The sequence below is a fragment of the Dipteris shenzhenensis genome, chromosome 7 (assembly GCF_047967505.1).
Source record: "Dipteris shenzhenensis isolate YYH24624 ecotype China chromosome 7, Dip_SZ_1.0, whole genome shotgun sequence".
NCBI classification, from domain to species: domain Eukaryota; kingdom Viridiplantae; phylum Streptophyta; class Polypodiopsida; order Gleicheniales; family Dipteridaceae; genus Dipteris; species Dipteris shenzhenensis.
In genome coordinates, this window is record NC_141602.1 from 876,175 (window position 1) to 898,913 (window position 22,739).

The 22,739-nt window shown below is 40.7% G+C and overlaps 1 protein-coding gene across 5 annotated transcripts in view; it reads left to right on the top strand.

Annotated features, from left to right (window-relative positions):
• Positions 1–21,884: 21,884 nt before the first annotated feature.
• Positions 21,885–22,739, top strand: part of ALG3 (asparagine-linked glycosylation 3) — a 134,717-nt gene continuing 133,862 nt past the window's right edge. For 4 of the 5 annotated variants that reach the window (XM_087376879.1, XM_087376878.1, XM_087376880.1 and 1 more), the window contains exons 1-3: positions 21,885–22,105; positions 22,193–22,227; positions 22,297–22,434. In XM_087376879.1, the coding sequence (XP_087233005.1) occupies positions 22,015–22,105; positions 22,193–22,227; positions 22,297–22,434 (264 nt within the window). In that variant the 5' untranslated portion in view covers positions 21,885–22,014. The remainder of the gene's footprint in view (positions 22,106–22,192; positions 22,228–22,296; positions 22,435–22,739) is intronic. The other variant, XM_087376881.1, reaches the window with a different exon arrangement.

The window sequence follows — 22,739 nt, forward strand, 5'->3', positions numbered from 1 at the left end:
AAACATTGTTGATTAGGAGCAAAATGGTTTCGTTGAAGGGCAGAGATATTTTCAAAAATATCCTGAATATTTCAGTGGCCATCGACTGTGCAGTAGAGTCAACTCAAAAGGTAACATTATTTAACCTTGATAAAGCTTATGATAGGGTTTGCTGGGATTTTCTTCTCAAGGTAATGGAAAGCTTGGTTTTGGCTCACAGGCTTCTTGTGTATGGTGGCCTATTTGTTTGGGAATGCTTCAATTGTACTCTACTCAATGGTGGTGTAGTAGGGAATTTCTACTTTTAGAAGATCGGTGAGGCAAGGATGCCCCCTGGCCCCTCCATTGTTTGCCATAGGGACGGCCCCCCTCATCTAGATGATCAAAAGGGTGGTCTCGAAAGGTCTAATTCGTGGTCTAAGTTTGTCGAACGGCACCCAATTTGTCACACAATTGTTCACACATGACATCCTAGTTGCTTAGTGGAGGAAGAGGCTAGTGTTTCAAAACTGTTGGAAATGCTCCTTTAATTCCAATGGAGCATTCATCTTTCTTTGGATGGCTTTTCCTTCTACCAAATTCCCTTCAATGCTTGGATCATCCCTAGCTTCCCAAAGTGAAGGTATAGAGGAATTCCATTGCATTAGAGACTCTATTATATGTAGGGTTTATCAAGCACTTTGTGGATATTTGTGAAGCTTTTTCCAAAGTTCCAAGATCTCAACTCGTCAACAAATGTTTGCAAGAGCTACGGTATGATCAAGAGATCATCTGGGTAGTTTTGGCACTTATGAGAGAGTGTCAAGCAACATTTGAATAGGTGCATGGAGGATAGAGCAGATCATGAGCACTATCAAGGTTAAACAAGGTTGTCCATTGTCACCAACCTTGTTTGGACTTTATATAGATGAGATCAAGTCCTACATTGGGACACTAGGGGTGCAAGTTGCTCTTTCACTAGCTCCTTGATCATCCTATGCATAGACAATGTGGTCTTACTCTCATCCTCAATAAAGGGCCTCCAATGACACTTGGACACACTTTATAACTTTTGTGAGACACATGATTTGAAGGTCAACCTTGGTAAAATCAAGGTCCTAACCTTCAACATATCCTAAGCATTCATGCACAAAGATAATTTCACAATAGCATTGCTTCTCAGAGAGACTGCTTAGCATACGAAAGGGTACCTGCAACTTCCTTTCACTGTCGCTTGTACTAATTGTCCCAGTGTTTCGTGAGTTGCACCACGTTAGGAATAGACTTGTATTTAGTACTGGATTTGATATGCCATCTCACGCCTCCTCGTAGCATTTTATGATCTCGAAGTAAAACTGCATTGAGGATAGGAGCCACTTATTGAACTTAAAGGGAATGTCTCTTGACCAATGCATGAGCTATGGAAGACAGAGGCTCCATCTGATTAAGCCACCAAGCCCTTCCCGATCAATCTCTACATAGTCAATTAGGCCATAGGTTAGGCAAAGTTTGTCCCAAGCTTCTTGTTCATGGCCAGTTAACGGCTAAGAGAGGTGGGACCTATCAACATCTTTCTCTGTGAAGTTCCAATCCCCACCCAAATCCCACTTACCCTCACTCATTCCGCCACACAAATTATCCCAGTAGACCCTGCTATCCTGAGGAGAATGAGGGGTGTAGATGCTACCTAGACTTCACTTGACACCTTCTACCATCACTTTCACCACTAGAACCCATCCCTCCTAATCCCTAAATAATTACCTAGAACCTAAACAATTCATGATCCCTAAACAATTCCTTGGAACCAAACTTATCCGAAACCATTGTTGTTGACCCCCCTGCCTCCCTCCAAGAAATGGACAAAAGTATTAAACTTTAAATTCCTACAAGACTCCCAAAACCAATCTCCTTCACCACATTTGAATTCCTATAATAAGACAAATCTTCTTGATAATAAATAAGCATCTTTTTTGTTTTAATGGATTGCACACTCCTTGCACATTCCACGACACAATCATAAATTCAACCAATGAATCGCTTGCCTTCTTCTCCCTAATGGGCCTAATGGGATAATGCTTTGTAGGCATCCTTAAAGAAATTGAATGGATTCTCCTTGCCCCCACTAGCCTAGCGCATCACCTCTTTGATCCTCTGTGAGAGGCTACGATTTGAAAGACTTAGTTGCTTACCCCCCCGACCCCTCGTCGAGGTAGAAGGATTATGTTTTTCTTCATGAAGCCTCTTCTTGTGATTTGCTTCCAATAGTTTTTTGTCCTGCGGCGGCGGCAAGCACATCTCATCCTAAAGTTGGGCCTATTCAGTTGTTGTCGGACTGTTAAAACATTCCTTCACCACTTGCATGTGGGGTTAAAGGCCACTATGCCTTAACCCCAGTTATGTGCAATTCTCAAACACATATATCGTTTTGCTTTCATTGCTGAGATTTCTCAACTAGTGTCAGAGCTCGAGTGGTTTATCTTATGCTTGTGGGTGGTCTAGCTGAGCCCATGTGTGTGCCTGGAGCCTGTAGTCTGTTGTTGCAACTTTATGGGAGGATGGAGCAAGTCTGTGGATGCTTGTTTGAGATGATATTGGACTTTGTAGAAGCCTACAAGTGGTTTTTGGCAATCTTTGAGTGGTTTTTTGCAAGCTTGCAGGTGGTTTTGGAGCAAAAAGACATTTTTTGATGATTCCCATGTTCCTTTCAATGATTGAGAGTTTGGAATGACTTGTAGAGGCAACCATTGCCTGCTTTTGGTGTCCATTGCACTTCAGGACTTCAAAAACCCCTTCATTATTGAATTTGGGATCATTTCATTGGATTTCTAACTCACTTTCTCTGCTTCGATGTTTTTTTGCAAGCATGTTGGAACTCAAGTTTGAAGCAACCATTTGCAAATCTGTCAGTTTCGGTGGACTCAAGAGGTCATAAAACTTTTGTGTTGCTCATTATTCGCACTCTGGTGGAGTTTACAAACATATCGGTTTGCAAAACGTTTTTCAATCCATGTGTTTGACCTGGTGATTGGGACCACAGTTTCTAAAATCGTCTCTTCCGTTGCATTCTAGAGGCCCAAAAACCCCTACCTATTAGTTCTTGCACGATTCCGTGGAGATTTGGAAAATTTTCGTCTCTCTAAGAGGTTGAATCGTCTATTTCTCTTTAAAAAATCTATTCAAAGGTTCAAACCTTTGTTTTTTTTACTACAATTTAATTGCAAGGGTTGACTCCCCATTTCGCATTCACCGGTTGGGATTTTGGAGTTCTAGTAAAAAAGAGATATTTATAGATTATCTTGCTGAGTCTGATTATGCACAGTGATGCTCATTGCCATGGGGCCATGATTTTTGGGACATATCTTATGCATATCATTCTGGTTGCAGTTTGAGCTGTGTGTGCTCATTCGTGGTTTGCATTGAGTTACAGTGGATTCTGTATTGGCTATTTGGATGCGTTGCGGTCCTTTTTGGATGCATTAATGTGCCCAGATTTCCTTATGGGATGTTATTTTGATGGGACACTTTGCACATGGATGCTATTTTATGCTAAGGGATAGCTTTGACACATTGTAGTTAACATACTAATTGTGCTATTCTTTTCTGGATGAGACATTGATGATGCTTATGCCCATGGATGGTGTTTATTCTTGAGGCATTTGGCTCTTATTGGCATTGGGTTTGCCATTGTTTTACCAAAGGTACTCTAAGATCCTAGAGCTAAACATTGAGTAGTCGAGGAGCCCCTTCCCATGGGCACAACTATATCAGGGTGATGAGTTCCTCCGATGTGATGTTTGGATATCATGGATCTATTGCTATCGAGTCATCTTTAGACATGGTGGATGACATGTCCTTTATATGCATCAAGCCATGTCAATGGTAACTCCTCATGTTTGATGGTCACATCCAAGTAAAGTTGAGAGATATTGAAACTCCACTATAAGTGCTCTAATTGATCTTTGCTCTCTCTCAATCTCTATTGAAAAGCGTATTGAAAGATGTTGAGGGAGAGAGAGACCCATGAAATGGGGGGGAGCCAACAAGCCAAGCATCAACTCAAAGCATAAATCCTCCTCAATCAATCCATCAATCCATGAAAAATCCAAAAATGGGTGAACGTAAGAATAGGAGGAGACTCTAAGGTTCTTCTCAATAGTTCCTTCCATCCACTTGCATAAGTGGGTAGACCTACACACACACACACACCAAAAAATAAAGTGTATATGTGTGTCTGCGTGTACATACATACCTACGAAATAAAATTTTCATTATATATGCATACATATATACATGTGCAATGCTACACTGAATATTAAAAAGATTTATGAGACTATCCCCGACCAAGGGGAATATGGCGTCAAGACCATAATCACCAAGATAGTAAAAATGGCTTTCAAAATTGCTAGATTTCAATACATTAGTCTCAAGTAGTTCCCTTAGAAATGAATACTGGGAAATTGGACCAACCACATGTATAAAAGTGGTTTTTCTTTTAGCTACGAGCAAGCAACTCAAATGAATAATTGGCTCATTGACAACATTCACATTCAACTATTCAATCTTACTTTACTCAGACAAATGGCATTCCAATGGGTCTTGCATGCTCCCCAAGCTTGGTGTAATCTATATTTGCACTCATTTGAATATGATTTCATGACAAAAATGGCTCAAACAAAAGATCTTTATCCACCATTAGCTATGTTTGAACTTGCTTTAGATATTATTGTCAAGGTTGACCTGACAGCCCTTTCTTAGACAAGATCATCATTGTAAACGGGTCTAATGCCAAGCATCAAACAACGGTAAGCACACTCTGGCTTTAATATAGAGTACCACACTATTATCATACTTGTGCTTCACTAAATTAAATGCCTCCAGCTCTCATTCATGGCGGAAAGAATAAATACATTTTCATGACTTGTGCAAGAGTTCATCGATGATGGGGTTGTGGTGTGCATCGCAAAAAACATCTCATTCATGTGAGAATGACATTCCTTGGGTGTGTCTATTCATAAATGGAAAATCCAATGAGTAAATATAGCAACGAGTGATGAAGCAATGGGTTACAAGATGCTGCATTAGCCTTAAGGTGAGGGTTGACCTCTAAAGTGACAATTGTGAGCTCATTAATTGTCACATGGTGTTAGGTGATGTGGGGGGGGTGGGTGGCTAGCTGGCAGTGCACGCGTCAATCGCTACATTATAAAGCAGTGACAACGATTGGCCAAGTTGTTGCACTATCTGTAGAGCACCGACTCACAGTTTGGCGAAGTCATCATCGATTGGTTTTTGGTGTAATTTGAGTTTTTTAAAAGCACAAATGGGTGCTATACTACCTATTCTACCTACACAATTCAAAAAAGCATAAACAATAACAATTTCACACCATCAAACGAGAGAATTTTGAAGAGGGTGGCTGAGAACTCTCTTGTGTCAACTCAATCTGATACAAACTTATTTTTCAGTGTTTGTAAGTGAGATGTGACACCACACACACTTTAATAATCATCCTTACTAGCTATTCCTACAATGTAACAACAAAACACCTCAAAAAACAAGCTCAAATGGGTGAAAAATGCTATAGGAATAGAAGTCATAGTTTCTACTTTTCCTACCAAACTAACAATTACTCCTTCAAACTCAGTGTACACTCCACTAACAACACGTCTAGATAATTTAGGAGAATTGTGTAATGGGTGGATAATAATAGAGGGCCTGTCTTCTCATATTGTAATAAGAGAGTCATTGAATTGTTCAAGGTGAACCACTCAAAGCCCCACAACATGCCATTTCTTAAATGAGACCTCCTTCCCCACCACTATCACTCCAATGCTGCAAGCCCAACACATAAGACAATATATCACCTAGACTCCAGATGAAGAAGTGAGATTATCATATGTCATGATGAGTAGCAACACATTACCCACAAAAGACATTGCGATGCTCTACTTTAGACAACTACCTCATGCAAGGCATTCCATTGTACAAGATGAGGAGAGACGTTCTTCATGGAACAAGCCAAATGTTATGCCTCATTTCCTAAGTGACAATGCTACAGTGATGGTTGCCATAAAGCAAACATTACAATATAGGCATAATTATATGAGTGGTATAGTTTGACCAATTTTTAACAATGCATGCCATATACGAGTTGCTGGATACCCCTCTTTATAGAGACACCAAAGTTGAGATAAATCCTGCTTGGATGGATCACATACACACATTGCAAAGCTCTGACAACCATCAAATGGTAGCACAACTAGACGGCATGGATATGATTAATGATGATGAGCTATAGACAGACACATTGGTAAATGGAATACATAGTAGCCAACAAGTTGTTGACTTTGAAGACCAGCCTATAGCTATTGCTCCATCGGAGGGCTTCTCACCTGTGCATGTACCAATGAAATAAATACATAAAGTTTGGAATTTGAAATTTTCAAAAATCGGAAATTTTCTCTCTCACTATCTGCACGATAAAAATGGGTGAACATACAAATAGTAGGAGGTTCTAATGTTCTACTCAATGGCTCATTCCATCCACTTGCACAAGTAGGTGGCCCTAATAAATGCAGATGCTTCCCCTAGGATACCACTCCAATGTGGAGATACCTATCCTAATGTGGCTAACTCCACCTCCACTCTCTTCCTAACTCCAGTGAGGTGTCCAACTAGGGTTGAGTGAACACCACGGTGTTACAGGAGGGAGTCAAGTGGGTCAAATTGGTAAGATACTCTACTACCCCCTCCTCCTCCTCCAATTAATCCACTTTTCTCTCATCTCATCCTCCTCCTACTCCTCCCTCAATGCTCAACATTGGTTTAGATAAAAAGATGTTTTTTTCTTGGAAGGAAAATGCTAATTGTATAAACAGGTTGGTCAACCCTCACAAAAAGAAGGACCCTTATACAAAAATTGGCCTAAAAAGGGGCTACCTACCCAAGGCCCACACTGCAAGCAGCACCAAAAAAACAAAAAGCTGACCAACCATCAAACCTGATCGAACTACCAACAAGTATCTACTCTCCAGTGAGACAGGTCCTTCCCTTGGGTTATCCAACTAAGGTCTCTTAGGTTAGCTCTAGTTAAGGCTAGAATGGAAGATTCTCTTTGGCCAATTGAAATCCCGCATTGGAAGATTGGATTTGACAATGAAAAGATGCATGGATGTTAAAAACTCATCTTTTGAGCTAAAACAACCAAATTTTGACAACGTGCAAAGATATAAGGATGTGAAAATATCATCTTTTGGGCCAAAACATGGAGCACATTAATGCACTCCCTGTTTTGCTCCAAAAGATGACATTTTCACATCCCTATATCTTTTGATTTACAAGTCCAAATGGGGTCATGTTACATATCAAAATGAATGGAAAGGGATAATTTAGATGGTTATCATGTCTTTTTGAACCATCTAGTAAAATTTTGTGCACCAAAATATGAATTTGTCGTCAAATTGTTGCACTAGTTGGATTAGTGGGATGTAAGAGTGAATCGTTGGAGAGGGATATTTTTGCAATGAACAAAGAAATATGGGTTTTTTTCTAAGAGTGAATAGAGTTTAAAAAGCTAAGCATTTACATATCCATGGAATCTATACTAATCCATTCAAGGAGTCCTTGGAAACATCCCACTTGTGTCTAAGGTTGCATTGATGATCTCAATTACTATGGTGGAAAGAGAGAGCTTGATTGCAATAGGGTTTGTCTTTGAACTAATGATGACTTGGCAATAAAACATACCAACTCTCTTATGGATGATGTGACATCATTGTTAGTGGCTTTAAACTTATATGCATATTTAACCTTCTAGCAATGAGGAGACATCTGGACTTTTGAATAAATTATATTTTGTTGCTACTCGAATAAGGGCTTTTAACATCTTTTATTGTTTTATATTGCTTGCTTTTTTTGGCTCACTTGCTTTTTGTCACTCACTTTTTGGTAATCCTCAAGACCATTACATACACAAAAGAAAAGATGACAAATTTGAAGTCAAATTATATAATCCGAATTATTGCATGAGTAGAGAATCATAAAACAATATTGGCATGGTCATTTTTAGTTGCCTAATGGTTCAAACATTTGAAGAATTTATTAAGCTTTTGAATTATGCTGGTAAATTTGTTTTTGAACTATTTCTAAATTTGTCTAAATGTTGTGATCACTTAGAATATGTTGTAAAAAATTGCAATATAGCTACATCTTTGTATAACATATTCTAACTATAAATGCATAAAATATTCAAGAGTGATTATAACATTTTGCATGTTGACTACACTTTCTTATATCATGTAAATGGAACTAACTTGCTAGGTTTTCTTTCCATGTCTTCTTTTTATTTCCACCTTTATTTTTTGTGCCTAACTTTGGGCCCCTTTTGGTCTCAATTGGGCCACTTTTCCTCGTGGATTTCAAGAGTGCTGCTCTATATCCACTCCTACTTGAGCTCCTTAACTTTGCTTCTCCCCACATGCTTTTCTCCGTTTCCTCTATGCCATTCCTTATGTCCTTAGCTTTTTTCTTGATTTAGTTTTTTCCTCTCCTTCCTTCCCTCTTTCCTTTCCCTCCTCTATGCATCCCATCCTTCCTTGTGGAGCTAGTACTATATTGTGTTTCAAAAATTTTAATTCTATAGGTGGCCCATCAAGTTTGGCCAAAGGAGCTCAATGCTAGTATCCTCAAATCCCTTAGCTAATATAAATTTTTTAAACCTTATGAATAAAAAGTAGGTTAAGTAGTATACAAGCTCAATAGTAGAGTAATCATTGAAGTCTCCCCCCACTAGGTGACAAGTCAAAGATTTGGTACATGCAAGCTCACTTAGGTCATAGGAATTCCAAAATAGTGCACCCATTATAGGGATCTTAATCTTAGACCAAGACTTGCCCAAAGTTTGTTGGTCGCTTTGGAGAGGGGGGGAAGGGGGTGCAACACCTGAACCAAAATAGAGCCCACTTAGCCTCTTGGCCCCTAGTCCCTGCTATGTGAGCAAACCCTCACTTGTCCCTTTGAGTATCTCTTGGGTTATAGTTTAAAACTAGAGGAAGCAACATTATGGGAAGAAGATTGTAGAGACTGAAACAGCTATAATACGCAAGTAAGCAATCAGGTATTCCTATGGAGAGAAATCCCCATCAGGAGTACGGTAGGAATGAGGATGGGTAGTCTTTTGCTAAGAGCCCTCCCTCATCTATAGTGGGGCCACATGCACCAAAGCCCACCCATCCATATGTTCCTTAGCCTCTAGAGCAACTAGTGCACTTGGCTTGGATCCTCTTCCCACCACCAACACACAAGTGACTTCTTCAATGATCCCAATTGCTACTCATAACTCCCTCCTCCTCCTCCTCCTCCTCCTCCTTTTGTTTCGCTCTTGACCTCGCGTTTAGAGTCTATATTAACTCCCCTTGACATTCCTCCAATGACCTTTCGCCTTCTACCTCCTTCATCCCATTGACTTTGGCCACACCAACCCTTCACATAACCTTTCCCCTCCACCCCCTCTAAACCACCATGCCCATGCCTCCAACTTGGTAGCTTGTCACCCCTTCCCCCGCTCTAGTTTCTCTTAGCTCCTCTTTGCCTCATCTCCCACAAGGCAATAGTCTCTTAGGCTCTCTTTGAAGCCCTCCAACCTTCCACCCTAGCTTCTTTGACATCTTCACTCATTCCCTTACTAGGGAAGTCAGTCTATGAGGACTCACTAGAAAGTTGGGGGCCTTGAAACTTCATGGACACTCTAGCCACCTACCTCCATATGTTGAAGACCACAATGATTTGTGTCTACCCTGAGAATGGTGGTTTGCCAGGTGACTTAGTCAATAAGGCTCATGCATCCTACGCCTTTCTTTTTTTGGGCAAAAAAAGTGTTAATGTATATATTATATCAAAAACATTTCCATTCATTTCCTTACAACATCACCTCGAGCTGAGGTAGCATAAAATAGCAAGAGCCTAAGCTCATAAAATCGTGGTAATCAATGAAAACAATGAAAATATGTGTTTGAGTATTAACTCGAGTTAAGGTAAAGTCGCCTTTAACCCCCACAGCCTCCCACTTAAAGGCCAATGTGCCTTTAAGGGAGAAAAACCAGTGGACATACTATCCAATGCCCATCAATACACGACAATACTCAAATTTCTGACTAGGACTCTTTGTCAATTGGTTGGGAGTCTTATGTATGCTATGGTAAATACTAGACCGGACATTTCATTTGCAGTGGGCATTGTTAGCCGGTACATGAAGGGTACCAAGGAGATGTGTATCTGCTTTGGTAGAGGAAAGATGCGTGTACTTGGGTACACAGATTCAGACTATGCAGGGCATGTGGATAGCACGAGATCCACTTCTGGTTATGTGTACACCTTTGCAGGTGGTGTAGTGTTGTGGATGTCTCATGCAATAAAGTGCATTGCTTTGTCTACCACAAAGGCCGAGTATGTTGTAGCCATAGAGGGTTTCAAGGAGGCTATATGGCTTGATAGGCTAGTGAGAGATTTGGGGATTCATACAAGTGTACCGACATTGCATAATGATTCCATGAGTGCTATTCAGCTAGCACGGAATCTGGTCTTTCATGCAAAAATCAAACACGTTGAGATCAGGTACCATTTCATCAGGGAGATACTTGAGGACAAATGCATAGAGCTTATCAAGGTTCATACATATGATAACCCTACAGATATACTTGATGGCCCTCTCCTCATGTGACTTGGGAGTATCTGCCGGACTCAATTTCACATATGGAGGCAATGGAGTACTTACGGCCTTCCCCCCTCCATATTGAAACATTGCAACACTTTTGTAACATACTCCTATGAAAGCCAAAGGAGTTTCCTACTCTGGTCACGTATGATGCACATACCAAGAATATGACCTGTAGGTCCCCAATCCTTCATGTCAAAGGCCTCATGCAACTTGGCCTTCAATGCATCTAGCTCATAAGTGTTCTTGCTAGCCAATAGGATATCATCCACATAAAGTGCCAAGAGTATCAAGCTATTATCCTTAGCCCTTGTAGAGGCAGTGATCAATCTCACTTCTTCTGAAACCCTGAGATGGAATGAAAGCATCAAACTTATGATACCATTCTCTAGGTGCTTGCTTAAGGCCATAGAGACTCTTTTTTAGCTTACAAACAAAATGCTCTTTGACATTTTTTTCAAAGCCTTCTGGCTGTACCATGTAAATTTCCTCATGCAAACTCCCATGCAAGAAAGCTGTCTTGACATCCATCTGCATAAGCTCCATATCCTCTACTGCCACAAGTCCAAGTACACATCTAAGTGTGGTCATCTTCACAACTGGAGAGAAGATCTCATCAAAGTCCATAGCCTTCTCTTGCTTGAACCTTTAGCACAACCAAACGTACCTTGTACTTAGGCACATCATCACCTGTGACCTTCATCTTGTAGACCCATTTACATGGCAATGTTTTCTTTCCATGTGGCAAAGAAACCAAGTCCCAAGTCTTATTTTTCATGAGTGAATTCATCTCTAATTGCATAGCATACTCCCACTTGCGTTGATCCTCGTGCATCATAGCCTCCCTTTAGCAAGAAGGCTCCTTGCAATCAGTACGCATCACATAGTTTGCCCTAGAACAAATCTCTCAGGCGGTCTAGACACTCTAGCTGATCTTCTCAAGGGCCTTTTAGTTTGCTGTCCCACCTGCATATCAGCCACATTTGGCTCATCATTTCCACCAATAGATGATCCATCATCTGCCCTTGATTTGTGTACATGTGGGAGTACCTGGGGCACCAGTTCCTACACATTTGGTGCATGGACAGCTTGCTGTCTATCAACATATGCGAGTGGATTCACATCCTGGAAAGTGATTCTTCTCATTTCCACATCCCTCATGGGTGTCTTATGCATATTCTTCTCATTGAAGGCCACATCATGGCTTCGTATGATTTCTTTGCTTTTGGATCCTAGAGATGATAGCCCCTCTCTCCACTTTCACCATAACCCAAAAAGATGCATTTCCTAGACTTAGGATCTAGCTTCTTTCGAAGCTCTTTGGGCACATGTGCATATGCCTCACACCTAAACATACATAGATGAGAGTGAGAGGGCTTCTTGCCACTCCATCCCTCTTTAGGAATACCACCATCCAAACTCTTACTAGGTGATCTATTGATCACATGCACTATAGTCTTCATTACCTCGGCCCAAAAACCACCAGAAAGACTTGCATTGGAAAGCATACATTGTAACCTTTTCTGAATGGTGCGGTTCATCTATTCTCTGCAATTGGATTTTGCTATGGAGTACGAGGGGACATGAGCTCCCTCTTGATGCCGCGTGTATCACATAAATGTTGAAAGACATGAGAGAGATACTCCCCCCCATTCTCAATCCGTAGGCATTTAAGCGTTCTACCTGATTGATTTTCAACCAAAGCCAGCTATATCTGAAATACCTGGAATACATCGCTCTTCTGAGCTATAGCATAAGCCCATACTTTCCTGGTTGCATCATCAATGAATGCCACATAGTATTTAGCCCCACTGAATGACTGTGTACACATACGTTTGAATGCACCAAATCAAGCCTTTTAAGCTCTTTCTTTCCCCTTCTTTTATGGGCTAAGTTAGTATGCTTCCCATAGAGATACTACTAACAAAATTCAAAGTCAGAAAAACTCAAATGCGGTACATAACCCAAATGACATAAGAGTTTCATTCCATTTTGGCTCAAGTGCCCCAACCTACAATGCCACAAAGAAGTACTTGGCTGCTCGATTATTGCAACAAGATAATTAGACACCCCTGATACATGTAAGGGATACAAAGTCCCACAATTGGCACCCCTGGCCAAAACCATAGAGCCCTTCTGAATTTTCCAACTCTAAAAGCCAAAAGTGGTCTGAAAACCACAATCATCTAGTTGATTTGCTGAAATGAGACTCTTGGTCAGCTTAGGCACACGTCTCACATTTTTCAAAACAAATGCAGACCCATTTGCAAAATAAAACTTTATGTCACCTGCTCCCACTATGTCACATGCATGGTTATTTCCAAGATGCACACGACCTCTCTTTCCATTGTCATAAGTGGAGAACCATTCCCTATGGGGAGTAACATGGAATGAAGCACCAGAATCCAAAATCCAATCCTAGGAATATGCATCATCTAAAGTGGTAAGCAAGTCTGTAGGTGGACTAGACATGAAGAGAATGTCATTGTCACTCTTATTAGTGACTGAATTGATCTCCTCGATCTTCATTTTTTCTTTGTCCTCCCTTGGACTCTCTTTCTTCTTATTTGCACCTCAATTTGCATTCTTTTTCTTATCCTTTTGTTCTCTTTTCAGCTTGCAGCAATTCTTTTTCATGTGGCCTTTCTTGCCACAATTGTAACCCATAATGTTCCATGCCCTGGGTTTGCTATGAGACTTCCCTCTTTCTTGGGACTTCCCTCTAAATTGTCATTTTCCCCTTTGTATATTTAAGGCTACATCCTGCGTGTTACCTTCCATAGACTTCTGTCTAATCTCGTCGGCCAAGAAGCTACCCAAAACATCGTCAAACTTCAGTACTCCACCAAGTGTAGAGTTATTGACCGCCGCTGTACAGAAAGTATCCCATGAGGATGGCAATGAAAACAATAGAAATATTGCCTTAGTCTCCACATCAAAATTCATCTTCTAAGCTTGAAGCTGGCTGAAAATAATATTGAATTCATTTAAGTGAGAAGCAATGGAGACCCCTTCCTTCATCTGCAGCTCAACCTCCCTCTTCATGAGGTAAACTTTATTAGAGGCAGTTTCCTTCTCATAAGTGGCATATAATTTATTTCACAAATCTTCCGTAGTTTGCTCATTTACTATTGTGAAATGAACTGACTCAGCAAGATGAAGTCTAACAGTAGATTTTGCTAATGCATCCAACTCATTCCAATAATTTTTTAGACATATTTGCAGGCTTAGCTCTGATCCTTGCCAAGGATTCTTTTGAATAAGCACATCCCTTATCTGTTCTTTCCACTAAGAAAAGCTTGTCCCATCGAACTTTTTTAATGCTAAAAAACTCCTTTTTAGACATGTAAGAGGATGCCATGATGCAAATGAAACAAAATCCCAAATGCTAGTACCTATAAGAGAGAAATCACACCAAATACCATTTGCACCCAAATGTGTATGCCAAAATGGAAGGTAATATCACCAAACCTCAAAGGCTCAAAGCATCAAAATGCATTGGACTCATGTGCATATACTATGCATCCATATGAGCAAATCTGGCCCAAAAGAAAATTGTCAACCTGCACTGGCAAAACAATGGCAAACCCAATTCCAATAAGAGCCAAATGCCTCAAGAATAAACACCATCCATGGGCATAAGCATCAACAAAATCTAATCCAAGAGATCATAGCACAACCTGTGCATCCACTGCAATATGTTAAAGCTATCTCTCAGCATAAAATAGCATCTGTGTGCTAAACATCCATCAAAAAAGTATCCCACAAGGCAATATGGGCCTATCAGTGCATCCAACAAGGATCACAATGCATCCAAATGGCCTATAAAGCATCCACTACAACCCAATGCAAACCATGAATGAGCACACATGGCTTAGACTACAACCAAAGTGATTTGCATAAGGTATATCCAAGAAATCATGGCCCACAACAATGATTGCTAATGAAAATAGAACTTGGAATGCCTCGAAACATGGGTGTCACTACATAATCAAACTCAGCAAGATAATTTGCAAATATCTCTTTTCTGCCATAACTCCAAAATCTCATCTAAGGATCGAGTAAGAGCCAGTTAATGCTTGCATTTACTTGAAAAAATGAACCTTAGCATATTAAAACATAAGGGGTAGCCTTATCTACCACATGGCAATCAATGAGAAGGTCTTGCAACCTTTGAGAAATTTATTGCAAAGAGAAGATGAAAAAACATAGAGAATAACAACTCCCTCGATTCTTCACAGAATGGCAAGCAACTTTGTAGATAGATGTTTCAGGCAGTCCCAGATCCAATGAGACAGATAGCTCTGCAAATGGAGGCTCGAATGTTGAGATCCCACTCACACAGGAAATGCTAAAATGAAGACATTAGAGTAGACAGAGCTTCACCATAACTTCAGAACTTCACAGAATCGAAAGCAGCTTCACATGTAGAAGTCTTTGTTACGAGAATTGGAATAATCCCATTAATTTAATCCTTCAGTATTTAGTTTAGTGAGATCCAACATTTTTATCATGCAGCTGATGCATGTGTGCTCGCTGTTCTGTAGTGATGCATGTGTGCTCCTACATGGTTGGATATACGGCTATGGTTGTATGAGTGTGTAGCATTGTGTGCACCACTCACACGATGACGGTATGTGTAGCATGTGTGCACCATCCGTATGATTTTATTCATGTGTAGCATTAGGTGCACCAATAGATGGTATGTGTCGCATGTGTGCACCATTCATATGTGATTTATTGATTTCATGTTGCTATAATACTAAAAGGTTGATTGATTGTGGTGATTAATTCTAATGTTATCTTATGCTTGAAATACTTCATTACTATTGATCATGTGAATCCAAGGGAAGAGTAATTGATAGGGTGATGGCATCTGGCAAGCATGATCCACCATATTTTGGGCACGTAGGTGTAACTCCAATGATGCGGGGATGAATAAGGCTTATGCCTAATTTTTGATATTACAAAATCTTATGTACATATTTGAATTTTGGAATAGTAGTGGCTTGGCAAAGTGTATAAACTAAAGTTAGAAAAAAGCTTTATTTTTAGTAAAAGTCAGCTATTCTAAAAGGTGGATGGGCTTTTTGTAAAAGGGTGCATGGAGAAAAGCACAGGGGCTTTGGTATGATTTTTGCTTGGAAGCTATACATAAATACATAGGAGGTGGAAGGAGAGCACCACTCCTATGGGGGGAGATTGTACCCAGCACGCTTGTTCTGTCTCTTCCATTTGCGAGTTTTGAGAGTTTGTGCGTATTTTCGAAGAGTGTTGATGTGGTTTTTCAAGGATTTGCAAGTTCCGTGAGCGTTTCCCATCTTAGTGGTATCAGAGCCAAGATTCATCGTCCATAGCACGGGAAGCACATGCACCACGCGTCTTCAAATAAGAAACCACAGCACGCATCAGATTGCAGACACCGCATACAAGAGTGCAACGAAGTTCGAAGCAACAGAAGCAAACCGCGCAAAACGGCTCATAGGCAAGAAAACGTGCGAGAAGGTTTTTTTTTTAAATTGCAGCAAAAGAAGTGAGTTGTACGTAGACAGGTCGAAGCTTGCGAATGCACACCCGCACCTTAGCTCTCCAAGCGTAGGTAGGAAAACGTGCGACGAAGGTTTTTTTTTTAAATTGCAGCAAAAGAAGTGAGTTGTACATAGACAGGTCGAAGCTTGCGAACGCACACCCGCACCTTAGCTCTCCAAGCGTATGACCAAGGCATAGTCCTTAGCATACCTGGCACTGAAGGCACCGTTGGCTACGTGCAAGGAAGCCTTGGGAGATTGCTCTTAAAACTTCCCGGGAGGTCCCCCATCCCAGTACTATTCTAGCTCAAGTCCCCTTAACAATTCGTGACTGTCCACTAGATCAAGTCACTTTGTTGCTCTATTCTTTGAAGTTCCTAGTCATAAAGATATCCTTCAAGGCAAAAGTGCAAACAAGGGAGCAACCCAATGGATTTTGGAAGAGGAGAATCTCAAAAGCAAGTGTTCACAAGAGCAGGAGGCAGTCTACAAGTGCTATCGGAAGTGAGCTTTGCTTTGTACCTTGCAACGTGGATTCACTTGTTGGAATTGTGTGAGTTTGAGAGCCCACAGAGATAGTATTCGACAAATAGCCGCTTTCAAAGCTTGGAAACCGAATTGAGATAAGTCTTGTGTTTGTGTGTATTTCCCTTCATAGTGATTTCTTCTTTGCACCATGCACATACTTAACTATGTCTGGAAGGCGTATTCCATCAGAGATAGGTTATCCTAAAGATTTACATCATGATGAGGATGTGAAAAATGATCACCATCAGTTAAGAATAAGTTCAACACCGATGACACTTAATGAGGAAGAATGGCGAGAACGCTATCAGCATGAGAAGCAACAATGTCGAGATTGAAGATGCTCTATGCCAAGTGGTGACAACTTGGAAGCCACCTATATCAATTGAGGACAAGGAACCTATGCATGCATCAGATTCACTGGATGCATGGAAACATCATGCACGGGACCTTGAGCAAGAACTTGAGTACATGCGCAACATGTGCGACACGCATATAGCCAACGAAGAACGCGCAAGTCAAGTGTTAAAAGAGATGACTAAAGTCACAAAGAAGCGTATGAAGGACAGAGATGATGAAAAAAGTGAAAGCAACAAATCATCAGACATCAATGATAGTGAGCATGGAAGAAGCAAGATGAGACATCAAAGGAAGAAGAAGCGACATGTGAAGACTTCATTATGACGACATCATGGCACTACTCCTTCACATGAGTCTAGCGGTGAAGACAACGTGGGAAAGGCCATCTTGAAAGCACTTAAGCTTCATGATAAGAAGAAGTCTGGTAAGATTAATCGCAACACTTTTTCTTTTCCAAAATATGATGGTAAAAGAGATGGACAAGCTTTACTTGCGTGGATAAGTTCTTTCAATCAATACTTTTTGGGAGAACGGTACAAAGAGATCAAGAAGGTAAAACTTGCTGCGAATCACATGACAAGCAATGCACAATAATGGTGGTGTGGTTGCCGAAAGCACTCATGTTCCAAAGACATGGGAAGCATTCAAAGATAAAATCAAAAGGCGCTTCCTACCTACACAATTTCAAGAGGATACTTGGCAATGGCGAAGATTGAGGCAGTTGGATAATGAGAGTGTGGATGCATACACCGAGAAATATCTTTCCTCTCTACTTCAATTGCAAACTATTGAGAAAGTGTCCCGAAAGGAGCAATGTTGTACCTTTGTTGAGGGTTTACGCCCTACTATTCATGCTGATGTACATATGCTTCGACCATCTACAGCTTTTGATGCTATGGATTTGGCATTAGAATCATAAAGAAAGCAGGGAAGAAGCTTTGCTACTTGCACCCCTCGAGCAAAGAAGCATCCTTCATACTTCAAGTAGGAGAGTGTAAGAGGTAAAGTTGGTAGATATGATGGTAAGTCTAATTGGAAACTTGCTAAGTCACGTATTAATCAAAGAGAAGGGACACTACTCTTATGAATGTCCAAAGAATCCACTTGCTACACACAAGACAAGTACCCAAGCAAAGAATGCTACCAACAATAATGGAGGCAATGGAGGGAGAACAAATGGACATACCAATGGTAATAGTCAGCGCAACAACTCCATACAGATCAACTACATTGATGATGGATCTCATGATAAATCTTTCAAGCAAGAGGGCAAGGATGAGGACAACGACACTGAAGATGCCGACTACACCCCTTCAGGTAAGTGTTATTCAGGTAAAAGTGCATCTTATTTTTGTACTTCTTTGTTACATATGACTGCACTATTGCACAAAAAATAACATACTGTCTTATTTGATAATGGAAGCACCCATGATTTCATTTCGCAACGTTTAGTTGAAAAGTTAGGGCTCGCAACCATCAAAACAAAATATAAAGTCAAATTAGCTTTTCAAGGATTGAATTATAATTGTTTGCAAATAATTAAGGATCTTGGGGTGACTTTAGGGCCATTAGTTGAGAGCCGTGATTTCTTAGTCGCTTCTTTGCATGAGTAAGATCTCATTCTAGGGATGCCCTGGCGAGTCAATCATAATGCCAAACTTGATTATCTTGAATGCACCATTACTTGACTCAAAGTACTGAGACTATGACTCTAGAATGTGACAAGAATCTTCCCTCTTGGCCTATATTAATACATACCCAAGCTAAAAGAGCTTTGCGCAAACGTGAGAAGACATATCTGGTTATGCTCAATAAGATTGAGGCTAGTTCTGAGACTAAGAAAACTAAGCAAGAGCCTTTGGATCCTTTTCTAGCTACCTATGACGACTACTTTATGGAAGACTTACCCCCTGGCCTACCTCAATCTAGACCTGAGGACCTTAAGATTGACCTTATCCCAGGTAGCGTACCACCGTGTAAATCACCATATAGGCACAATCCTATTGAGCAGCAAGAGATTCAATCCCAAATAGAAGATCTTTTGGCTAGAGGCCTAATTCAACCTAGTAGCTCACCATTTGGGGCACCCGTTCTTCTTCTCAAGAATGGAACTCTCCGAATGTGCATCGATTATCGTTCCTTAAGTAAAATCACAGTGAAAAATCGATACCCCATTCCGAGAGTTGATGATCTACTCAACAAGTTGAAAGGATCCACAATCTTTAGCAAGATCGATCTTAAGTCAGGATATCATTAAGTGAGAGTGATCGAGCCCGATATTTTCAAGAGTGCTTTTAGAACCCAAATTGGTCACTATGAATTTCTTGTTATGCCTTTTGGATTGACCAATGCACCTGCCACATTTAGTCGGATGATGAATCGTATCTTCCTACCCTATCAAGACTTTGTGGGAGTTTTCTTTGATGATATCATGATTTATAGCAAGAGTCAAGAGGAACATGAGAAACACTTGAATCTTGTTTTCTCTCTCTTACCTGAGAACCAACTATATGCCAACCCAGAGAAAAGTTCTTTTTTCTAGCCTGAAATTGAATATCTTGGACACATTGTTTCAGCCGAAGGCATTCGAGTAGATCCCAAGAAGGTAAAAGTGATAGTAAATTGGCCAAAGCCTAGAGATATCCATGAGTTACGATCTTTTCTAGGTCTATGTAGTTTCGAAATATCATAGATTTGTTATAAATTTTGCACACAAGGCACATCCATTGATCGATCTACTGCATAAGGCTTGTGCTTTCTCTTGGGGTGAGTAGCACACTTTAGCTTTTCAATGACTTAAGGGTGTAATGGCGCACACACCAGTTTTGACCATGCCGGACTTTACGAGACCCTTCTTTGTCATGGTTACTGATGCTAGTGGACAAGGTTTTGGGGCTGTGCTCATGCGAGATAACCATCCAATTGCATTCGAGTCACGTAAATTAAAACCAACAGAGCTAAACTATTCCACGTATGATAAAGAACTAGCCGCTGTGGTGCATGCTCTTAAACTCTGGAAACACTATCTTGTGGGTTCCGAGTTTTACTCATTAAGACTAATCACCAGAGTCTTAGACATCTCCTTACTCAGCCGATGATCTTGGATCGGCACATTAAATGGGCTTCCTTTATTGATAGCTTTAAACCGATGATCCAATATCAACCAGGCAAAGTCAATGTAGTTGCCGATGCACTGAGCCATCGACCTAGCATAAATAATATCTCAGCAATCGAGGGAGACCCTTTTGAGCCTATGAAGGTGGACTATTCTACTGATCGAGACTTTTGAGAAACTTGGCATAAGATTAAGCAAGCTAATAGCACCCCTATGGCCTCGTATTCCATTCATAATGACTATCTATTCTACGAAAAGCACTTGTGTGTCATTGTACCATTTCGACGCTTGGTACTAGAAGAGGTACATCAGCCACCCTACATGGGACATAGAGGCGTCACTGCTACGTATAAGACTATAATTCAAGATTTTTTATGGCCTAAGCTTAAAGTTGATGTTGCAACTTTTGTTGCACAATGTCTTATTTGTCAAAAAGTCAAGAGCTACAAGGGTAAATATCAAGGTTTACTTATGCCTTTACCAATTCCTGATGGCCCGTGGGAGCAGATTTCTATGGACTTTATTATTGGATTTCCTACAACTAGCTCAGGTTTTGATATGATTTGGACTATCATTGATAGATTTAGCAAGTAGGCTTACTTTATTCCTTGTAAGAAGACCTTGACCGCAGTTCAGGCTGCTCATTTGTTCATTAAGCACATCTTTATACACCATGGCCTTCCAAAAGTAGTCGTGTCAGACTGGGATAGTAAATTTTGTAGTAACTTCTGGACCACACTCTTTGACAATCTTGGTACGAAGTTAGATTTTTCCACTGCTTTTCAAGCCGAGTCTAATGGCCAAACCGAGGTCACACAAAATACTATTTGTGACATGTTACGTGCTTACATGTCTGGTCAGTCAGGCAAATGGGACAAATTTATACACATATTACAATTTGCCTACAACAACACTAAGCACTTTGCTATAGGCAAATCTCAATTCCAAATTGTCTATGGAAAGACTATTTCTACTCCATTGACCCACCTTAAGCAGCACCAAGTAGAGGCTGCTGATCGATTTACTGAAGATTTCTCTGGCATTTTGACTACTGTCAAAAAGAATATCGAGCATGCTCAAGCTGTGTATACTGCACATGCAAACAAGGATAGAAAGAAAGTTGTATTTGTTAAAGCTGACCTAGTTATGTTACATATTGAGAAGCACAGACTTAAGAGTATTGAGACACACCCTGTAGTTAAGTTTGCCCCTAAATCATATGGTCCCTTTAAAGTTTTGGAGCACATTAATGACAATGCCTATCGGCTTGAATTACCACCCGATTGGAAAATTCATAATTCTTTTCATGTGCACCTCCTGAAACCTTTCCATGGAGACCCACCAGTTCGACGTATTTTAGACGTTGCATTGTTGCTTCAAGGAGAGACCCAGCTCTTAGAGCCAGACCAAATCATTGATCAACAAATCACTCAAATGAGACGTGGAAACTCAGGAGCCATGACAAGGGAGGCTAGCTGCATGGATGCCACACAACTTGAGAGAACTCAAGAGGACTCGCTAGCATCTCGAACTCCACGGGAATCTAAACCGTTGCTATAGCCTGCCCTCTAAACAGGGAGGGCAATGCTAATAATAGAGCATATCCTACAATTTGGACACCTTCTTTGTTGTGTATTCTCACCCAAAAGGAGTTTGCCACATCCCTCTTTGGCCCTTAAACTAAGTTACCCAAGCTAAATCGGCATCCATTTCTTTTTTGTGTTAAATAGCGGAGTAAAATTCAGTATGTCCCCTTAAACTCAGATAAATGACAGTAATATCGATCTGGTATCCTCGTCTTCGCACTAGGTGACCACATGGCGCTATTCAGAAAAGCTGTCACGATCTCCATTATGCTTCTGGTGGCCGATTCTCTGCTCACCGCTCTCATCGTTTGGCGTGTGCCGTGTACATTCGAGATTACCTTTCTCTTCATGTTTTTTTTTGGGTTATTCTAGGAGCTCCAGCGCAGCTCACAATCTTGCAATTCTGCAGATACCAAGATCGATTGGGATGCCTACATGTCTCAGGTAATTTTTATTCAGTTTTTCCCCACTTTTTAGAACTTTGAGGAAAAATGGTTAATGACCTACCAATAGGTGAGCGGTTACCTCGAAGGAGAGCGAAATTATACAAATCTTGGAGGAGACACGGGCCCTCTCGTGTACCCAGCAGGATTTCTGTACTTTTACGCTGCCGTTCAGTACGTGACCGGCGGTGCTGTCTTTCCAGCGCAGGCGAGTCCCACAATTACCATTGCTACCTGCGCAGGGATTCATTTTTAGGAGTTAATGTTGACCTTAGGAGTCACTTGGCTTCAACAATGTCTGAATTAGCTTTTCTCACTTTGCCCGCGTTGTTCATTTTTCAACGAGAACCGTACATGTTTGGGTTTTTCATCATTAACTGTCAGACAACTTGTGTCAAAGCCGTTTCCAGCTGGCCATGCAGCACCCCCATAGAAAATCTGAGCACAGTTTACAAAAGCTTTGGCCATCAATGTCATATGCCCACAGAACATAACACAGACGAGCAACAACCA